This window comes from Fistularia commersonii, chromosome 7 (assembly GCF_037954325.1).
Source record: "Fistularia commersonii isolate RoL2024-O1a breed Wild chromosome 7, RoL_Fcom_v1.0, whole genome shotgun sequence".
Classification (NCBI taxonomy): domain Eukaryota; kingdom Metazoa; phylum Chordata; class Actinopteri; order Syngnathiformes; family Fistulariidae; genus Fistularia; species Fistularia commersonii.
Genome location: NC_141290.1, coordinates 2,575,582 through 2,593,305, shown reverse-complemented (window position 1 = coordinate 2,593,305; position 17,724 = coordinate 2,575,582). Strand labels below are relative to the sequence as shown.

General features: G+C 43.8%; 1 protein-coding gene across 11 annotated transcripts in view; it reads right to left on the bottom strand.

The window, feature by feature from the left end:
- The window catches only part of LOC147232334 (unconventional myosin-IXAa-like), a 164,909-nt gene that overhangs the window by 35,156 nt on the left and 112,029 nt on the right, over positions 1 to 17,724 (bottom strand). For all 11 annotated transcript variants that reach the window (XM_086149118.1, XM_086149116.1, XM_086149113.1 and 8 more), the window contains 6 exons: positions 14,612 to 14,728; positions 11,791 to 11,925; positions 6,511 to 6,632; positions 5,844 to 5,985; positions 2,620 to 2,815; positions 683 to 802 (listed from right to left, as the gene is read on the bottom strand). In XM_086149118.1, the coding sequence (XP_086005244.1) occupies positions 683 to 802; positions 2,620 to 2,815; positions 5,844 to 5,985; positions 6,511 to 6,632; positions 11,791 to 11,925; positions 14,612 to 14,728 (832 nt within the window). The remainder of the gene's footprint in view (positions 1 to 682; positions 803 to 2,619; positions 2,816 to 5,843; positions 5,986 to 6,510; positions 6,633 to 11,790; positions 11,926 to 14,611; positions 14,729 to 17,724) is intronic.

Genomic DNA, 17,724 nt, shown 5'->3' with positions numbered 1-17,724 from the left:
TCTGACAAGGTCTGACACCACCAATTATTACTTTTATGAATATTAAAGCGATTATTGTATCACTTCAGCTGTTAGCATGTAGCCGTTAGCACTACTATTATTATGGGCAATTATTTGTTTTATGCTATGATTATTATCTTAAGTTAATTGACCTGACAAGATCTGACACCACCAATTTTTATGAATATTAAAGCGATGATCGTATCACTTCAGCTGTTAGCATGTAGCTGTTAGCACTACTATCATAATGGGCAATTATTTATTTTATGATATTATTATCTTAAGTTAAATGATCTGACAAGGTCTGACACCACCAATTATTACTTTTATGAATATTAAAGCGATTATTGTATCACTTCAGCTGTTAGCATATAGCCGTTAGCACTACTATTATTATGGGCAATTATTTGTCTTATGCTATGATTATTATCTTAAGTTAATTGACCTGACAAGATCTGACACCACCATTTTTTATGAATATTAAAGCGATGATCGTATCACTTCAGCTGTTAGCATGTAGCCGTTAGCACTACTATTATAATGAGTGAATATTTATTCAGTTATTTGATCCGGCAAGATCTACAGCTCCGTTATTTTGTTCTTACACGAACAGGCGGTTAGCTTAAAGCTAGTTCCCAAAGCTACAAATAGTAACCACGCCATCCGAGCCTCTGCGACTCACTGTATCTCTCATCTTTGCATCTCTGAAGGATCTCCAGGCTCCGTTGGTGAACCGGATGATGCAGGAAGCTGAAGCTGTCGCCGGTTTTGACCACGGCGCAGGGAACCGTGGCGTCGTTCCCTAAGTCAGAGAGGGAGGCGTGAGCGGATGTTAGCGCAACGTAAGCAGAGAAACTCCCGGGAGGAAGATCTAAAACAAAAAAAAAACAAAAAAAATCACTTCCTTCATCTTCATCATCATCGTCAACGGAGTCCACAAACACGGCCCGTTGTTCTCCGTCCAAACACAACATCATTCATCTGGACTTTGAAGTCGTAAAAATATCGCTTCCTATCGTAATTGATTCCAAACGTTATAGGCACACACACACACACACAGGACTGTGCAAGTGTATTTCTTTGTGTGAGTGTGTGTGTGTTTCTAACTTTCTGACTTCTGCTCTTACTTGTTGAAGCTAAACACATTACCCAACACCAACGACCATATAAGCTAATCGGTAGTTACGACTTATCGATTAATCGACTGATGAATTCAATTATTTGATCGTGTAGTGCTCATAAACATTCTACAATCCGAAGATTAAGATCCAAAACAAGCCTGATTTTATTCTAAAAAAAATTGTAGTCTCCTAGGATTGTTTACATTTTATTGGATTTTTTGAAAGTTAATTGAGTTAATCGGGAATTAACCACTGTAAAATCCATTCATATCAAACACACACGTATGCGTAAATACTGACTTTTAAGCTGTAAATAGCGCAGAACATGCTAAGCTAATCGGGAATCAACCACTGTAAAATCAATTCATATCAAACACACACGTATGCGTAAATACTGACTTTTAAGCTGTAAATAGCGCAGAACATGCTAAGCTAATCGGGAATCAACCACTGTAAAATCAATTCATATCAAACACACACGTATGCGTAAATACTGACTTTTAAGCTGTAAATAGCGCAGAACATGCTAAGCTAATCGGGAATCAACCACTGTAAAATCAATTCATATCAAACACACGTATGGGTAAATACTGACTTTTAAGCTGTAAATAGCGCAGAACATGCTAAGCTAATCGGTAATCAACCACTGTAAAATCAATTCATATCAAACACACGTATGGGTAAATACTGACTTTTAAGCTGTAAATAGCGCAGAACATGCTAAGCTAATCGGGAATCAACCACTGTAAAATCAATTCATATCAAACACACACGTATGCGTAAATACTGACTTTTAAGCTGTAAATAGCGCAGAACATGCTAAGCTAATCGGGAATCAATCACTGTAAAATCAATTCATATCAAACACACACGTATGCGTAAATACTGACTTTTAAGCTGTAAATAGCGCAGAACATGCTAAGCTAATCGGGAATCAACCACTGTAAAATCAATTCATATCAAACACATGTATGCGTAAATACTGACTTTTAAGCTGTAAATAGCGCAGAACATGCTAAGCTAATCGGGAATCAATCACTGTAAAATCAATTCATATCAAACACACGTATGCGTAAATACTGACTTTTAAGCTGTAGATAGCGCAGAACATGCTAAGCTATTCCTCCCCGTGAGCTCATTCATGCTCAAATGCAAATATGTTTGAGCATACCGTGCAGCACTGCCTGCCTAGAAGCACCTCCAGCGGTGCTTTGCCCTCGTAGGACGGATACGCAAGGCTGAGCATGAGCAACCCCTTAAGTCTACAGCGCTAGCGGGTTTAGCGTCAGGTTTATTTTTGTTCCCTTTGCTTCTAAACGGAGTCATGCCAGATAGCCTGCAAGGTGAAGCGAGTCCCTGAAGGCAACAAGAGCAGGGGAAACTGTCCGCAAGAACCTCTTGGTTCCCGAGGAACATTGGTTCGAGGAAGTTCTCAACCCCCTGCACCCCCAATCGGTGTCACCAATGCCGATTCCTCCGGCCTCCGGCCTCTTCTCACCGCTTTTCTTGTGGGTGTGCCTGCGCCCGGCCTCCCTGAAGGCCACCAGGGCCCTGAAGTAGGCGCGCAGCACGGCCCAACGGAAGGTCGCCACCGGGTCGATTCCCATCAGGCCGCAGATGAAGGCGTTCTTGCTGCTCTTCAGCAGAGCAACCACATCTGGACGCATGTGGTCCGTGTTCTTCTCCCGGAAGTCCTGAGGGGGTGGGAGGAAAGATGTGCGAGGGAGAATCGTCACCACCGGATGTGCGAGTGTGAAATCGCAGACGGTCGCAACCTCGCTTTTCTTCACGTTGCCTGCTTTTATTTAACCGTTTTTTTCAAGGGTTCATTTGTTCACTCATGATCTGCGCATCCTGCCGCTCAGGGTCGCCATCGACCCATCGGTCGGGAGGAACCCGGAGAACCCTGAGGAACCCCATCTTGTTAAGTCTTGTTACTAAAGCATTTGAATTTTGAGCGATGTTGATTAATTATCAATCGATTAATTAGTCGACCTGGTTATCAGGGGAGTTTTATTCCACCTTAGTCCACTTGAGGCATTTATTTACATGTGACCCCCCGGCCCCTTTGTCTGAGATCCTTTGATTTAATACTTTACAGCAACTTCATTTCATAAAATAAACGCGGCGTATGTGCAGCCCCTCGTAATTTTTGCGATTAATTAATCGATCGATGATTAATCGACCTGGTTATCTGAGGAGTTTTATTCCACGTCAGTCCACTTGGGGCATTTATTCTAATGTGACCCCCCGGCCCCTTTGTCTGGGATCCTTTAATTTAATACTTTACCGCAACTTCATTTCGTAAAATAAACACGGCGTACATACAGCCTCTCGTAATTTTTTCGATTAATCAATCAATCGATAATTAATCGACTTGATTATCCGGAGAGTTGTATTCCACCTCAGTCCACTTGAGGCGGCCCCTTTGCCTCCAATCCTTCAGTTTAATACTTTACCGCAACTGCATTTCTTAAAATAAACACGGCGTACGTGCAGCCTTTTGTAATTTTTTTCGATTAATTAAATGATCGATAATTAATCGACCTGGTTATCTGAGGAGTTTTATTCCACGTCAGTCCACTTGAGGCATTTATTCTAATGTGACTCCCCGGCCCCTTTGTCTGAGATCCTTTAATTTAATACTTTACAGCAACTTAATTCCAAAAAATAAACACGGCGTACGTGCAGCCCCTTGTTATTTTTCGATTAATTAATCGACTTGATTATCCAAGGCGTTTTTATTCCACCTTAGTCCACTTGAGGCATTTATTTACATGAGACCCCCCGGCCCCTTTGTCTGAAATCCTTTAATTTAATACTTTACTGCAACTTCATTTCGAAAAATAAACACAGCATAAGTGCAGCCCCTCGTAACTTTTTCGATTAATTAATCGATCGATAATTAATCCACTCGATTATCCGGGGAGATTTATTCAACCTCAGTCCACTTGAGGAATTTATTCTAATGTGACTCCCCGGCTTCTTTGCCTCCGATCCTTTAATTTAATACTTTACAGCAACTTAATTCCGAAAAATAAACGCGGCGTACGTGCAGCCCCTCGTAATAATTGCGATTAATTAATCGATCGATGATTAATTGACCTGGTTATCCGAGGAGTTTTATTCCATTTCAGTCCACTTGAGGCATTTATTTACATGTGACCCCCCGGCCCCTTTGTCTGAGATCCTTTGATTAAATACTTTACAGCAACTTCATTTCATAAAATAAACGCGGCGTATGTGCAGCCCCTCGTAATTTTTCCGATTAATTAATCGATTGATAATTAATCGACTTGATTATCCGGGGAGTTTTATTCCACCTCAGTCCACTTGAGGAATTTATTCTCGTGTGACTCCCCGGCCCCTTAGCCGCCCAATCCTTCAGTTTAATACTTTACTGCAACTTCATTTTGTAAGATAAACATGGCGTACATGCAGCCCCTCGTAATTTTTCGATTAATCAATCGATCGATAATTAATCGACTTGAATATCCGGGGAGATTTTTTTCCACCTCACTCCACTTGAGGTATTTATTCTCATGTGACTCCCCGGCTTCTTTGTCTCAGATCCTTTAATTTAATACTTTACCGCAACTTCATTTCGAAAAATAAACACAGCATATGTGCAGCCCCTCGTAACTTTTTCGATTAATTAATCGATCGATAATTAATCCACTCGATTATCCGGGGAGTTTTATTCCACCTCAGTCCACTTGAGGAATTTATTCTAACGTGACTCCCCGGCGTCTTTGCCTCCGATCCTTTAATTTAATACGTTACAGCAACCCGTGCCTTCATTTCGAAAAATAAACACGGCGTACGTGCAGCCCCTCGTTATTTTTTTATCACTATTAAAAGGCTAAAGTATCAAGACAAACAAACCCAGAAGTTAGCGTCTTGATTTAGATGCTGTTTCAAACATGCGCCACGAGCCAGCTGGCGGCGGGAATTTTTTACGACTCCTTGGCAAACGGCGCGCCGAGGTTCGCTCAGGGTTCCAGCGAAACATCTCAATAAATTTTTTTTTTTCAGGGGAGGCTGATCTCAACGTCTCGGACACACCAGCATCTCTTCGCCGGCGTCGTCCGAAACACGCTAAACCCCTTTGGCGTGTTACCCAGCCGGCCGTATTATCGAGACCTTCAGAAACGGCGAAACAATTTTTTTTTTGTTTAAAAGCTCCCTGGCCCTCGGCTGATACCAGATACTTTTCCAGCGCCGACAATAACCCAGACTGTCGTGGATTAATAACGCGGAGTCGAACAACAATACGCTCGGCTCCTTCCAGCACATGTGCTTCTTATCAGAACGCAGCTGGGAGGCAAACCCGGGATTAGATTTCGCTGGAAAAAAAAAAAGTAGGTCGGCGAAACAACAACCTGGGTCTATAGGGTTACAGCGTTGAGCATTCGGGGTCGGTCAGAAATTCCGTCGCTCGCTCGAATCTGCGGTCGGTAGCGATTACGATCGAGGGGACGAGTTCAACGCCGGCCCGGAGTCGGGTTTGGGATTAAGTCGCGACGAGTCGGGATTAGAGCGAGGATAGGGTTGCTCTCAGAGATGGGATTAAGTCAGGATTAAAGGGAGACGTTGGCAAAACACCGTCTACGTCCGACACTTCCGACGTTCGCGGACGAATCGAGCAAAACGGTCGGTGGTTCATCTCTACACGAGACCGAACTAGCTAGAGGCTCTTATCCCAAACGCAGGTTTTGTTACCTTGACGCCGTACTTGACCTTCCCGGCGTAGTGTCTGATGATGAAGGCCGGCTCCATGACGGCGGGGAACTCGATGTAGCTGTTGCCCTCATGCTGACGTTTGAACTTGTCCAGCAGCGTCTGGTTGGACGCCTGTGGGAAGCTAAAGGTGCAGAGGCTACGTTAGTGTTAGCATTAAAACACAAATACAGCTATCTTGACAAACAACCATTTGCGCTGGGAGCTTAGCATTTGCATGCTAAGGGCTTGCATGAACTAGACCACTGTGATTTTGTGCTCATACCAATGCTAATGCTAACAACTAGGTCTAAACACAAGTAGGGACATATTTTGCAGAAATGTAGTAAGTTATTAGAACAAGACAATAAAAACATACTATGAATACAATAACACATAATAATAATATCACATCGAAAATCATACAATTCTATATAAATATTAATCTGTAAAAGCAAAGAGTTGAAACAAATTCGGCCCATATTTTGCAAATTTGCAGGATAGCTCAAGTAACCTAGAATTTCAATAGATAAACTGAAAATGTCGATAACAAGCAAACTTGATTATTTTGGGATGGACCAACCAGATTCAATACATTTGAAATATTAAAGATGGTCTCCAATTTTGGGAGTTATTAACAAAAATAAGAAAAGGTCAGCAGGGGGCGTACTTGCACTCCTCATCCAGCAGGTGGAAGAGAGCGGTGGGTTTCTTGCTGATGAGGTTGATGCAGCCGCTGTTGTCGATGTACTCGATGTTGTGCCAGGTGATGCCCTCGGCCCGGTACTCCTCCTGGAAGGAAACAGGAAAGGGTGACTTCAGACCAGCAGATGCCGGACGAACGCAAGAGGTCCGATCTGGACCTTCAGCCACTTGGACGACAGGACGAATTCCCATCTTCTCTACCGGCTCGTGACTTCGGGAGTCGAACACGAACGTCCCAAGGAACGTTTCCGGCCCTTTCGTAGTCCAGGAAGTCGATCGGGCAAAAGTCGGAGTCATGGCAAAAGTCAACCCTTTTGCCCTGAGGGAACTTTTTGAGTTTCCTTGAAGCTTTTCAGGAACTGGGTCCCTGGTGCGTTCAGACAGCAGAGGAACCAGGGAACACGGGCCATTTCTTTTTACGGTTCCGTAGAAACTCATCGGTCCTTGATGATTGGTGGAACTCATAAGCCACGCCCATTACCGGGTACTTCTTGCGGACTGCCGTGTGCTATTTCTATGAAACTACTGTTGCGCCTAGTGAGTCGATTTCTTCCGACAAAATGGACAGAACCTTTGACAAGGCCTTCTGGAGGCTTTTCTCCTCTGTTGAGTAGCCTCCCTCCGACTAGTTAGCTTAGCAAAACGAAGCGCTAGCTCGGTACTGCCTCTGTCGGACGTCACGACTCACCGTGTTCTCCAGTCCAGAGCCGGAACTCCTTACCTGACATGGCCGACTGGACATGGAACTCCTTCACAAAACAATTTTAAAAGGCGGTTAGCATTAGCATGTAAGTAAACAGGTCATCCGTTTCAAACGCCCCAAGATGTCGCCTCCCCCTGTACTGCCCATGCTTGCTTTACAGCGTCACGGCTGTTACACAACACCTCCTCTAGTGGGCAGTGCAGAGGTCAGAGTTCACTTCCAGGTTCTGACAATTACAAAAGCCGTTTTCTCCCTGGAGGATCCTTTAGAGTTCCAAGAACCTTTTCAGGAACGAGGTTGTCCTTGGCGCATTGGGTCGGCAGAGGAACCAGGGACCAGTTGGACCTCAGCTGCAACAAACTTTCATGACTTCATTTGACGGACATTTTGGTCCATCTTCAGGCGGCGATAATACTAAAGAAAATTTTGAAGGTAGTTTACATCATTGAAACTGCAATAAATTGGCAAAAGGGAAAGTCCCCCCCGACCCCGGTGGTCCCAGAGGATCCAACACCACGTCATTTTGTAGAAGTACTGTACCGTAATTTCTGGACTATTGGGCGCACCTCAATATAAGCCGCACCGGCTAGCCGATCGCTATCTTGGGCTTCCTCCTGTGCACTAAAACCGAAAAAGTCGGCGTCTTCGGTATCGGAGTTGAACAGACTCGGTCATTTCATCGGTCCGATGAGACGAGGATAAATGTTTTAGCGGCGTGAAGCTCATTAGCCCCCCCCCCCAAAAAAAAAAAAATCCATATATTAGCCGCACCGTTGTTCAAGTGAAAAAAGTCGCGGCTAATTTCCGGAGTTTAAGCCACGTTTTGAACACTGCAGCTTAAACAACGATGCGGCTATTTTATGCATTTCTATGGCCTTTTGAGCTTCACGCCCCCAAAACCCCGAAAAAGACAAAATGAATGGTTTTACCGCACAGGAGGAAGACCAAGATAGCAATCAGCTAGCGGGCAAAGCTTAAGTGCGCTCAATTGTCCGGAAATTACCGTAACCGCCTTTTCAACGACCGTTTTACGAAACCGCTTTCGTTTCGAGACCCAAACTTTCGCGGCAGCGACGCGTCGCGAGTCGTTCCCGCTGATAAAACACGTAGATTTATTTTAAAACCAAAGCATGCGAAGCAGCTGGAGAGCATACTTCCATATCCACGTCAGGGGACGCCGAATCACGCGCCAGGCATCCCGAACACGCCGTGTTTTATTTTTTATGATCAGGCTTCCGCGTTAGGAGTTATTTTTCGGTTTGTTTATCAAGCGACGACGGAATCGGGGGTCGCAGTTGTTGTGTCTGCGGGAGGGTTTCTTTTTTTTTTTTTTTTTAAGAACTTGTGTGTTGACTCATAGAGGAGTGTGTGTGTGGGGAGGGGAGAGCAATTAGAAGCAGACACAGAGATGAAGAGATTAGCGCACAAACACACACACACACACACACTTATAACGCACCGGCATGCACGCTTTTAATCTTTTTTTTTTTTGTTTCAAAGATTTCCTTTGTACTTTTTAAATTAAAGCGGTCCCAAAATGACGGATTCCTACTTGATGAAATTTTACGTAGCTTTAGCATGTTTACTAGTGGGCGTGGCTAGCTTGTGTATCCCCTGTTGCGATGAACCGTAACTTAGCTGGGAATCTTGATATTTTGTTTTAACAACCTCCCCTACGGCATCATCTCATCAAGAAATCACCAGGAAAGGATCAACAAGGCTATTTCATATTTCATATACGATAAAATAGGATGTTATTCAGAAATGGGACGATATCGTTTGGCTATTTCAGTGCAAAGAATGCTACTGATGTCCTTTACAAAGAGTTTACAGCTGGAGCTAATTTTCAACGCTTGTTATTTTACACAACGATTATCAAAATAATCACAATGCGCCGCTAAACACATTAAATTCATGGACACAATCCTGACAAAGGACCTCATAACCCCGTTTCCAGCACGCAAAGAAAATCTTTCTTGGTACAAATTATAGTTTTTTTTTATTTCGAAAAACGACTTTTTCCGCCTTCGCCTTACTGCCGCACTAAATTTTGTAATAGCCAAATCGTAATATTCAGATTAAATAATATAAGCTGACAATTTTTTTTTTTATATTTGAACCTCATGCTTGGGAATTTCTATTCTTTTCAATGGGTATTAGCATTAGTGTACCAGTGATCTCATGCTACGTGTATATCATTGAATTTAGATGTACTTTTGCATTCACAGTTAGCATTTTATGCTAGCGCTAGTGTAGTGCTAAGCATTAGAGTACCATTCCATGTGTTTTAGATGCTAACCAGTCTATTTAGCTTCAATGTATCCTTTGGTTTATAGTTGCTATGCAGAAATATGTATGTCATTGTTCAATGTTTTCAACAATTGATGATTGGATGAATTAATGGGACGCTAAAGAATCATTGGACAATACAGATCATTTACACATTATTTTAGAGTCACTTATTTTTTTCTCTTTATTTACACTTTATTTCAAATGTTTATCTTATTATTTTTCTATTTTTTTATTTTATCTTGATTTATATATTTCTATTTTACATATTTTCTCGATTGGATCTGCTTTCGGTTGCTATGCGACCCCCGATTGTTCACTGCGGTCGCAAACAATTTTTCCTTTTATGATTTTTTTTTTTGGATTCGTAACCTAATTTTTCTTTTTTTCCCTGCCATTTTTATCATTTTATCATGACATCATCCACGCATCTTTGCCGGGGTTTCTGCCCCGCCGGTAGGCTCAATGGAAATTAACAGCATTTGATTAATCCTGCTAACATCTGGAGAGACAGCGGACCCAAAGTGGACTTATTTATAGAACCGTACTTGGTAATCTGCAGCTCACCGTGGACAAATTAGGATGAGGAATAACTATAATCTGCCGATCTGGTGTGACATGAAAGAAAAACGTTCATATCCAACAATCCCGATGGGAGATTTACCAGCAACCTCCTCATCCTTCATGTTCGCTATGAAGGATGTGATGAATAAATGAAAAGTCCCGGCGGCATTTTCTCTTCAACCAGCTCCGCCAAAGGCTGGCGTGACTCATCGTTGTGATGTCAGTGATGAGTGGGACCGCCAAAATAAGAATGCGGGATAAAAATCTGCTCCGCCTGCAAAAAGGTCAACCTTCGTCCCCAGAGCAACTCCTCAATGCCCAGCAACCCTGCAAACCCATCATTCCATCACCCATGAATAAATATATCTATATTTATTTATATATGGAATATACATACAAATAAAATTCCCTTTTTTTTTTTACTTTTTTTATCTTAATTACATCTTTTTTTTCTTTTTTTTTCTCTTTTATTTATTTATTTATTTATTTATTTTTACATTTTGGCAATTTTGACGCTGCTACCCCATGTGCCCCCCAGCTGCCCCACAGTGACAAAGTTTTTCTAATTCTGTTTTTGTTTTTTCAAACCGGGATCCCCAGCCTGCGAAGAAAATCTTTTTTCTTGGTACAAAATGATATTTCCGTTTGACCTTCCAGATCTTATGTTGAAAAACAACCGTTTCCGCCTTCGCCTCGGTGCCGCACTCAGCTTTTCACACATTTCACACATCAGCGACCACAAGCTAGCCCTTGAAAAAAAAAAAACAGCCGGAGAGCTTTTCCAGGAGGAAACCAGCAAACGATAAGACAGCAGAAGCATCGCAGACTGACGGCAAAAAGAAAGCTGCATTTAAAAGAAAATATCAAGATTCCTAGCTAAGTTACGGGTTCATCGCAACAGGTGATAAACAAACTCCGAGCTAACACATTGCTAAGCTAACCAGGTCGCTCAAGAGAGAAGCCTCCAGAAGGCTCGGATCACTTCTTTGCTCCACTTCTCGCAGGTTCTGTCCATTTTGTCGGAAGAAAACGGCTAATCAGTCGCCGCGGTAGTTTTTAGAATTAGCACACCGCAGTTTGCACAAAGTATCTGATAACCGTTGTGGCTTATGAGTTCCACCAATCACCAGGCAACTATAGGTTTCTAGGGAACCTTAAAAAGGAACGGCCCATGTTCCCTGGTTCCTCTGCTGTCTGAATGCCCCAAAGAACCGACGAGTTCCTGAAAAGATTATAGGAACTGCAAATAGTTCCTCCAGTGAGAAAACAACTTTTGTTTTAGTCAGGAACCGAACTCAGAAGCTGGAAGTGACCTCTGACCTCTGCACTGGAAGCACAGGGGCGGTGACGTCTAAGGGCGTTTGAAACGGACATACCCGTACATGCTAATGCTAACCGCGTTTAAAAAAGAAAAAAAGTTTCCTGAATGGAGTTCCACGTCTACTCAGGCGTGTCGGGAAAGGAGTTCCGGCTCAAAACCTCGTCACTCCAGAACGCCCGAGCAGCGCTAACTAGCTGTTGCTAAGGTAACCAGACAGAGTCAGAGAGTACAAGTCCAGGGACCGACAAGTCAAGGGAGGCTCTCAAACTATCCCAACTGTCCCCGAATCATGACCCGGCTCTTTCCTCCTGACCTTTGGCCGACGGATGAAGGGATGGATGGATGGGTGGTCGCCATGGCGACGGTACCTGCTCCAACTTGAAGATGTGCTGGTTGAAGTAGTGCTGCAGCCGCTCGTTGGCGAAGTTGATGCAGAACTGCTCGAAGCTGTTGTTCTCGTAGTCCTCGAAGCCGAAGATGTCCAGGACGCCGATGGAGAGGATCTGCGAGCGGGAAGGTTGTCGGTTAGATTCTTCTTTAATAAAATTTTAATTATTAAATGTGCAAAAAGACTCGTCGTCCTCCTCCTTCTTCTTCTTATTCTTCCATAAAAACACATGGATATATAAATCACCCCGGCCCGTCAGCTGTAACCTTGACACACAGTGCAAGCTCAGCAGCCCCATGACAGCACACGCACACACACACACAGACACACACACACACACACACACACACACACACACACACACACACACACACACACACACACACACACGCGCATCATCTTTGCGAGGACTTCCTGTGACATATAGCTGGCTCCGGACCCTTTTCATAAAGCGATCCTTGCACCATCGGGCTAATTCACATTTTATAAAACTGCATTAAAGCCAGCAGGTGTGTGTGTGTGTGTGTGTGTGTGTGTGTGTGTGTGTGTGTGTGTGATATTTAATGTCGCCGCTCCAGAATTGGCGCAGCTTCACGCCTGCCATGCAACTGCCATTGTTATTTCCTTTACGAATATTAGCTATTAGAATGTAACTGCTAGGGCTATTGTTATTGTTAGGCTACAAGAACCACAGCGCCATCTAGTGGATGGGAGGTGTAACTGCAGCCGGACACAGTCCAGGGTGGAGTTGTAATAATAATGATAATTTAGGGCACGTTGCTCGACACTCAAAGAGAAATATAAAATAACAATTTAATCCAAACAATAGAAAATAAAAAGAACAAAAAAAAATGAAAAAGAGGCAGAAAATGTTTCAGAAACGTTCTTATCGCAAAAAATGAAAATGACTTTTAAGAAAGAGAAGAATGGTGTTGAGGAAGGCTGTGAGGACGTGCATATTTTGGGATGTTAGGGTTCCTACGGTGACCTGAAGCCTCTTTTGCAATAAACACAACATTTCTATTGTCCGTTTTCTAAACGCATATCGGGTTAAAAGTATTGCAGAAACCATGGAGAAAGTGACACTGTCCTCACAAACAGGGTTAAAGCCTCTGATTGGTCCTCACAAAGATAGCTGGATGTGTAACACACACACTGGAATAGCAGAGGACCAGAGGGGGTAAACTGAGCTCTACGTGTGTGTGTGTGTGGGGGGGGGGATGCCATCTGCCCAAATGTTCCTGGCACACTTGACACACACACACACACACACACACACACACACACGCACACACACACACACCACAAAAATTATCTCTTTTTTTCTAATCCTTCAGATGCCCCCACTGGGTATGACTTAGCGGCTGTCAATCCAACACACACACACACACACACACACACACACACTGTCTGCAGAAGGAGGGAGGAGTGCGAGGTAGCAAAATGCTAACCGAAGGCAGGATGAATTACAAACAGACTTAGGTGTGTTTATTTCTTTTTAAATGTAGTAATAAGTCACACACAAACACTTGTAAAACTCCTAAATCCCAAGCGACATGTAATGAACGTCCACGTTTTTTTTTTTCTCTTTTCTTTTCTAGAACTCCTCCAGAAGTGCGTTCCAGACGAGGCCTCCTGCTTCCACGCGCCTTTACATTTCGTCAAAACGCACTTTTTATCAACTTATATCTTTACTTTCGAAAGGATCGGAGGAGACAAGAACATCAGGACTAAGAAGGAAACTCAGACTAACTTCATGTTCGCTCCTCTCTGGTCTTCCTCCAGACTTCCTCCATCCCTCCCTTGTCCAAACCATTTCACTCCAGAACATCTAACATCTGTGATGGACTCGAGAGGAACCTCCACATCTTCATCTCCGCTGCTTCTCGCCACCATCTTCTGCAACTTCCATTTCTGGTTGATACTCTTTCTTCTCATCTTCTACCCAGGTTGGACATGATTCTTCACTTCTTCTCCACCCTCTTTGTTACTCTGGACCGTTGGACCCCGAGTACTTAAAATCCTCCACCTTCTTCATCTCCACTCACTGTTCCTCTTAGGTTCCTCTTGTTCGCACATGTATTCTGTCTTGCCACAACTCAATCCTTCAAGCCTTTCCAGGAGCATGCCTCAACCTTTCTAGATGTTCCTTCACCTTCTCCGTACCCTTACCTCAACTCAGAATGTCATCTGCAAACAATCATAATCCATGGAGATACCTGGTCACCATAGCGACCAAGACAAGCAGTAGTCTACATAAGATGTGCAAGTCCACCCGGCCATCTGTGAAAGTTGTCGAATCCAGAAGGTCCATGTTTGGATCCAGAAGGTCCATGTTTGGATTCAGAAGCTCCGTGTTTGGATTCAGATAGTCCAAGTTTTTGAACAGGTGGCGAGGATGCAAACTCACCTGCACAAAAAGCCCTAAAATTGGCAACAGCAGAGTTTTCCAAGTACAAAGACCTCAAACGACGACACTGGAGACACCGACTCAGCTCACTGAAGGCTACAACTTGGAGAAGAAGTGGACTTGAGAACTTTGAGAGCCGCAAAGGAACTTTAGGAGCTCAGGATACTCGCGAGTTTAAATGTATGTATATATATATGTATGACTGTTCTGCTCCGTTCGGTCCACTAAGGGTTTGTGTCCAAAAGCTGTAAAACAAATGGCCTCTAATGGGTTCAAAGAAGCTACCGGATTCGAAGGACACGTAGGACGTATCCTAGCAAAGGTGCATTTTCCACCTGTGTGTGTGTGTGTGTGTGTGAGTGTGTGTGTGTGTGAGTGTGTGTGCCCTCACCTTGGAATTGTCCTCCAGGTCCTTGTTGTTGAGCAGAGCGTGGTTGGTCCTGAACACGATCCAGTCGAAAAGGGCGCTGTACAGTGACTTGGCCATGGAATCCCGCACTGTGCCCGCCTGCACACACACACACACACACACACACACACACACACACACACACACACACACACACACACACACAAGTTGTAAATTCATTACTTTTATTAAACATACAACTTTTGCCTTTTCCAAGTGAAGAAGGGGGAAAGGTGTCCAGCTTTTGTGACCAGTTCATTCATCAATGTCACAAGACGTCATTATTTTTTATTTTTAATAAAAAAAAAACAAACCGAACAACTTTCCCCATGTGAAAAATTATTTAAGCTCGACGCCAAAACACGATTTGACGTTAAACTTCAGAAGGAACGGATATTTGCATTGCAGACTCGGCTGAGCAAGCTGCTTTAGCTTCAAGGAAAGTAAATATAAATAAAATATACAAATAAAGAGTCACACTAAATGTGACTCTTGGATGGGATCATTGCTCTTGTTAAATGTGCACAGACTTAAAATCAAATGTGTCTAAAAGTTTCCTTTCACAAAATATACAGCATGAAGCTAACGGAAAGCTGTGAACTCTTCGCTAGCAGTGTTAGCAAGCACCAATGTTAACAGTCTATGAACCATAAATTAGCTATTAAAAGTAATTTGCTAAAATTCTTGGGGAAAAAAAAAGACGGACATAGAAATCAATTAAAACATAGTTTATAAAGCTTGGATGAAGTTTAGCTCGAGTAAAACTAGCGATGCTTGTGGTTTAGCGCCTTCCAGATGCAGACAGGAGGGGGCGAGCACCTTTCCACCCGCTAAAAATATATTTCAAAGTTCTTGCTGCCGCCGAGAACATTAAGCAACGTAAAACAACCGCCTCGCCTCTCCGGATTTTATTATTGATGAATTATTTCAGGGTTATAAAAACAGCCTCCCCACATCTAAACAAAGAACACGTGTTTTAGCTTGCAGATTTCTCACTACTCCTAAGTCCTATGTTTGGTAGCCAGTTAAGGTGTTTCAAGTTAGGAGCCAAAGTTCTTAAGTGCCTCCAGATCCTGCAGGTTACTATTTGGACAACATTTTTATCCATCAATTTTTGATCCCTAAACCCAACACCCGCAAGGTGAGCGTTTATTAAGCTGCAAACAAGCCAGAGAGCAACCGCCTCCCGCCCCCCCACCCTCCTCCTCTAACATGATGAAAGGAATGCTAAGCTAACATAAACAAACTCATATGGAGACTTGGCCGCCAGATGACGTTCTTTGGCAGGCGGAGGTGTTGTGCAGAGGGGGGGTGACTAGAGATCTGCGCTCTGAACGGAGCACTGGGTCAAAGCTTTTCACGGTAGACATCTTTTACGATGCAGACACGTAAAAAGAAGGAGGCGTCCCGGAGGAGAAAATAGGAAAATGGCGGCGACATTAACCGTCTAATTTCTGCTGGAGGGAGAAAGCACCTCGACGAGGGGCTAGGAGTTTCCAAACACCGATAGGCACCAAGGAGTTGTCCAATACGGAAGCTTGATTTCCCACCCAACTCTGACTCTTCCTTTCGTCCTTTGGACAATAGAATAGAAACTCTGAAGGGTTTTTCGACAAACACCAAATACCAGTGCACTTCGAACTCCAGGAGACAAAGACTGGTGCACCTCAAGGAAAGAGCACCCAGACACAAGATGGAGGATGCGGCGCAATGAGGATTTTGGTGACCTCTACATTGGAGATACAAAACAACCTCTGCACAAATGCATGGCCCAAAACAGGAGAGCCACCTCTTCAGGTCAAGACTCCAGGGTCCACTAACACCTGAAGGACAAGGCCAACTCCTTTATCGCTGGCAATGTCCACGGGGAGGACTCCAGGGTCAGGACTCCTGGACTCCAGGACTCCAGGGTCCACTTACACCTGAAGGACAAGGCCAACTCCTTTGTCACTAGTAATGTCCACGGGGAGGACTCCAGGGTCAGGACTCCAGGACTCCAGGGTCCACTAACACCAGAAGGACAAGGGCAACTCCTTTGTCATTAGCAATGTCCACCCAGAGATGTAAGGTGTTTTGAGGGAGGACTCAAAGGTGCCATCTTTGTCAAACTGGAGAGACCTTCATGACCTTCACTGGACTAGTCTTCAACAAAACCCGTGGCCTAAATCAGCCAATGCCGTGCTGAGATGCATCCCAACACAAACATACCCGATCCGCCTCTCCTTCTTTTCCTTATGGTCGCTCCCTTCAGGGCTCACCACAGCGAATCAACCTTCTCCAACTAACCCTATTCTCTGGATCCTCCTCTCTCACACCAGCTAACATCATGTCCTCTTTCACTCCAACAATAAATCTCCTCTTTGGTCTTCTTCAAGGCCTCCTGCCTAGCAGTTCCAACCTCAGCATCTTTCTACCAATATATTCACTATCCCTCCTCTGGATATGTCCAAACCATCTCACTCTGACTTGATCTCCAAAACATTTAACATGTCCCGCCCCTCTAAGGGACTCTTTCCTGATGATGTCTACATACCAGATCCGAGAGGTCAACAACCCAAACCAGGCCGTGGCGACGACCCACAGGTGATCTAACGGGTTTCTTGTTTTACTCAATCTACATGTTGACCGAATGATTGCCTGTTCAGATTCTAGCTCAGGTGAGTCCCAAGAATTGTATCTTCGTTCCCCCAAAGGACACACACAAGTACACAACTCCAGTCCACCTAGTTCCTACAAAACAGCTCCATAATAAGCCACCTCAACTCGGACCAACACCCGAACCGACCGGGGTTAACGGTAACATCCACGCCTCCTATCGTTTTAAATTCTGTTGACAAATCATTTGAGGTTTGGAAAGAGTGTTTTCATTCCTTCAAGTAAAACTGTAAACACGTGAATATTAGAGATACCAGAACCCAGATGAACCTGCTGACTCTCAGCTGGTGACCACAGCCAGAAGCAGAACGTAACGTAGAATAAATTCAAAAGGGTTAAAGGTTTGTGCCAGTAAAGGAGACATGTAGACTCAAAGGCAAGTTTGCCTCTAGGGTAACTTTAGCTTAGCATCGGCGCAGGGAGGGACACGGTAGGGACCG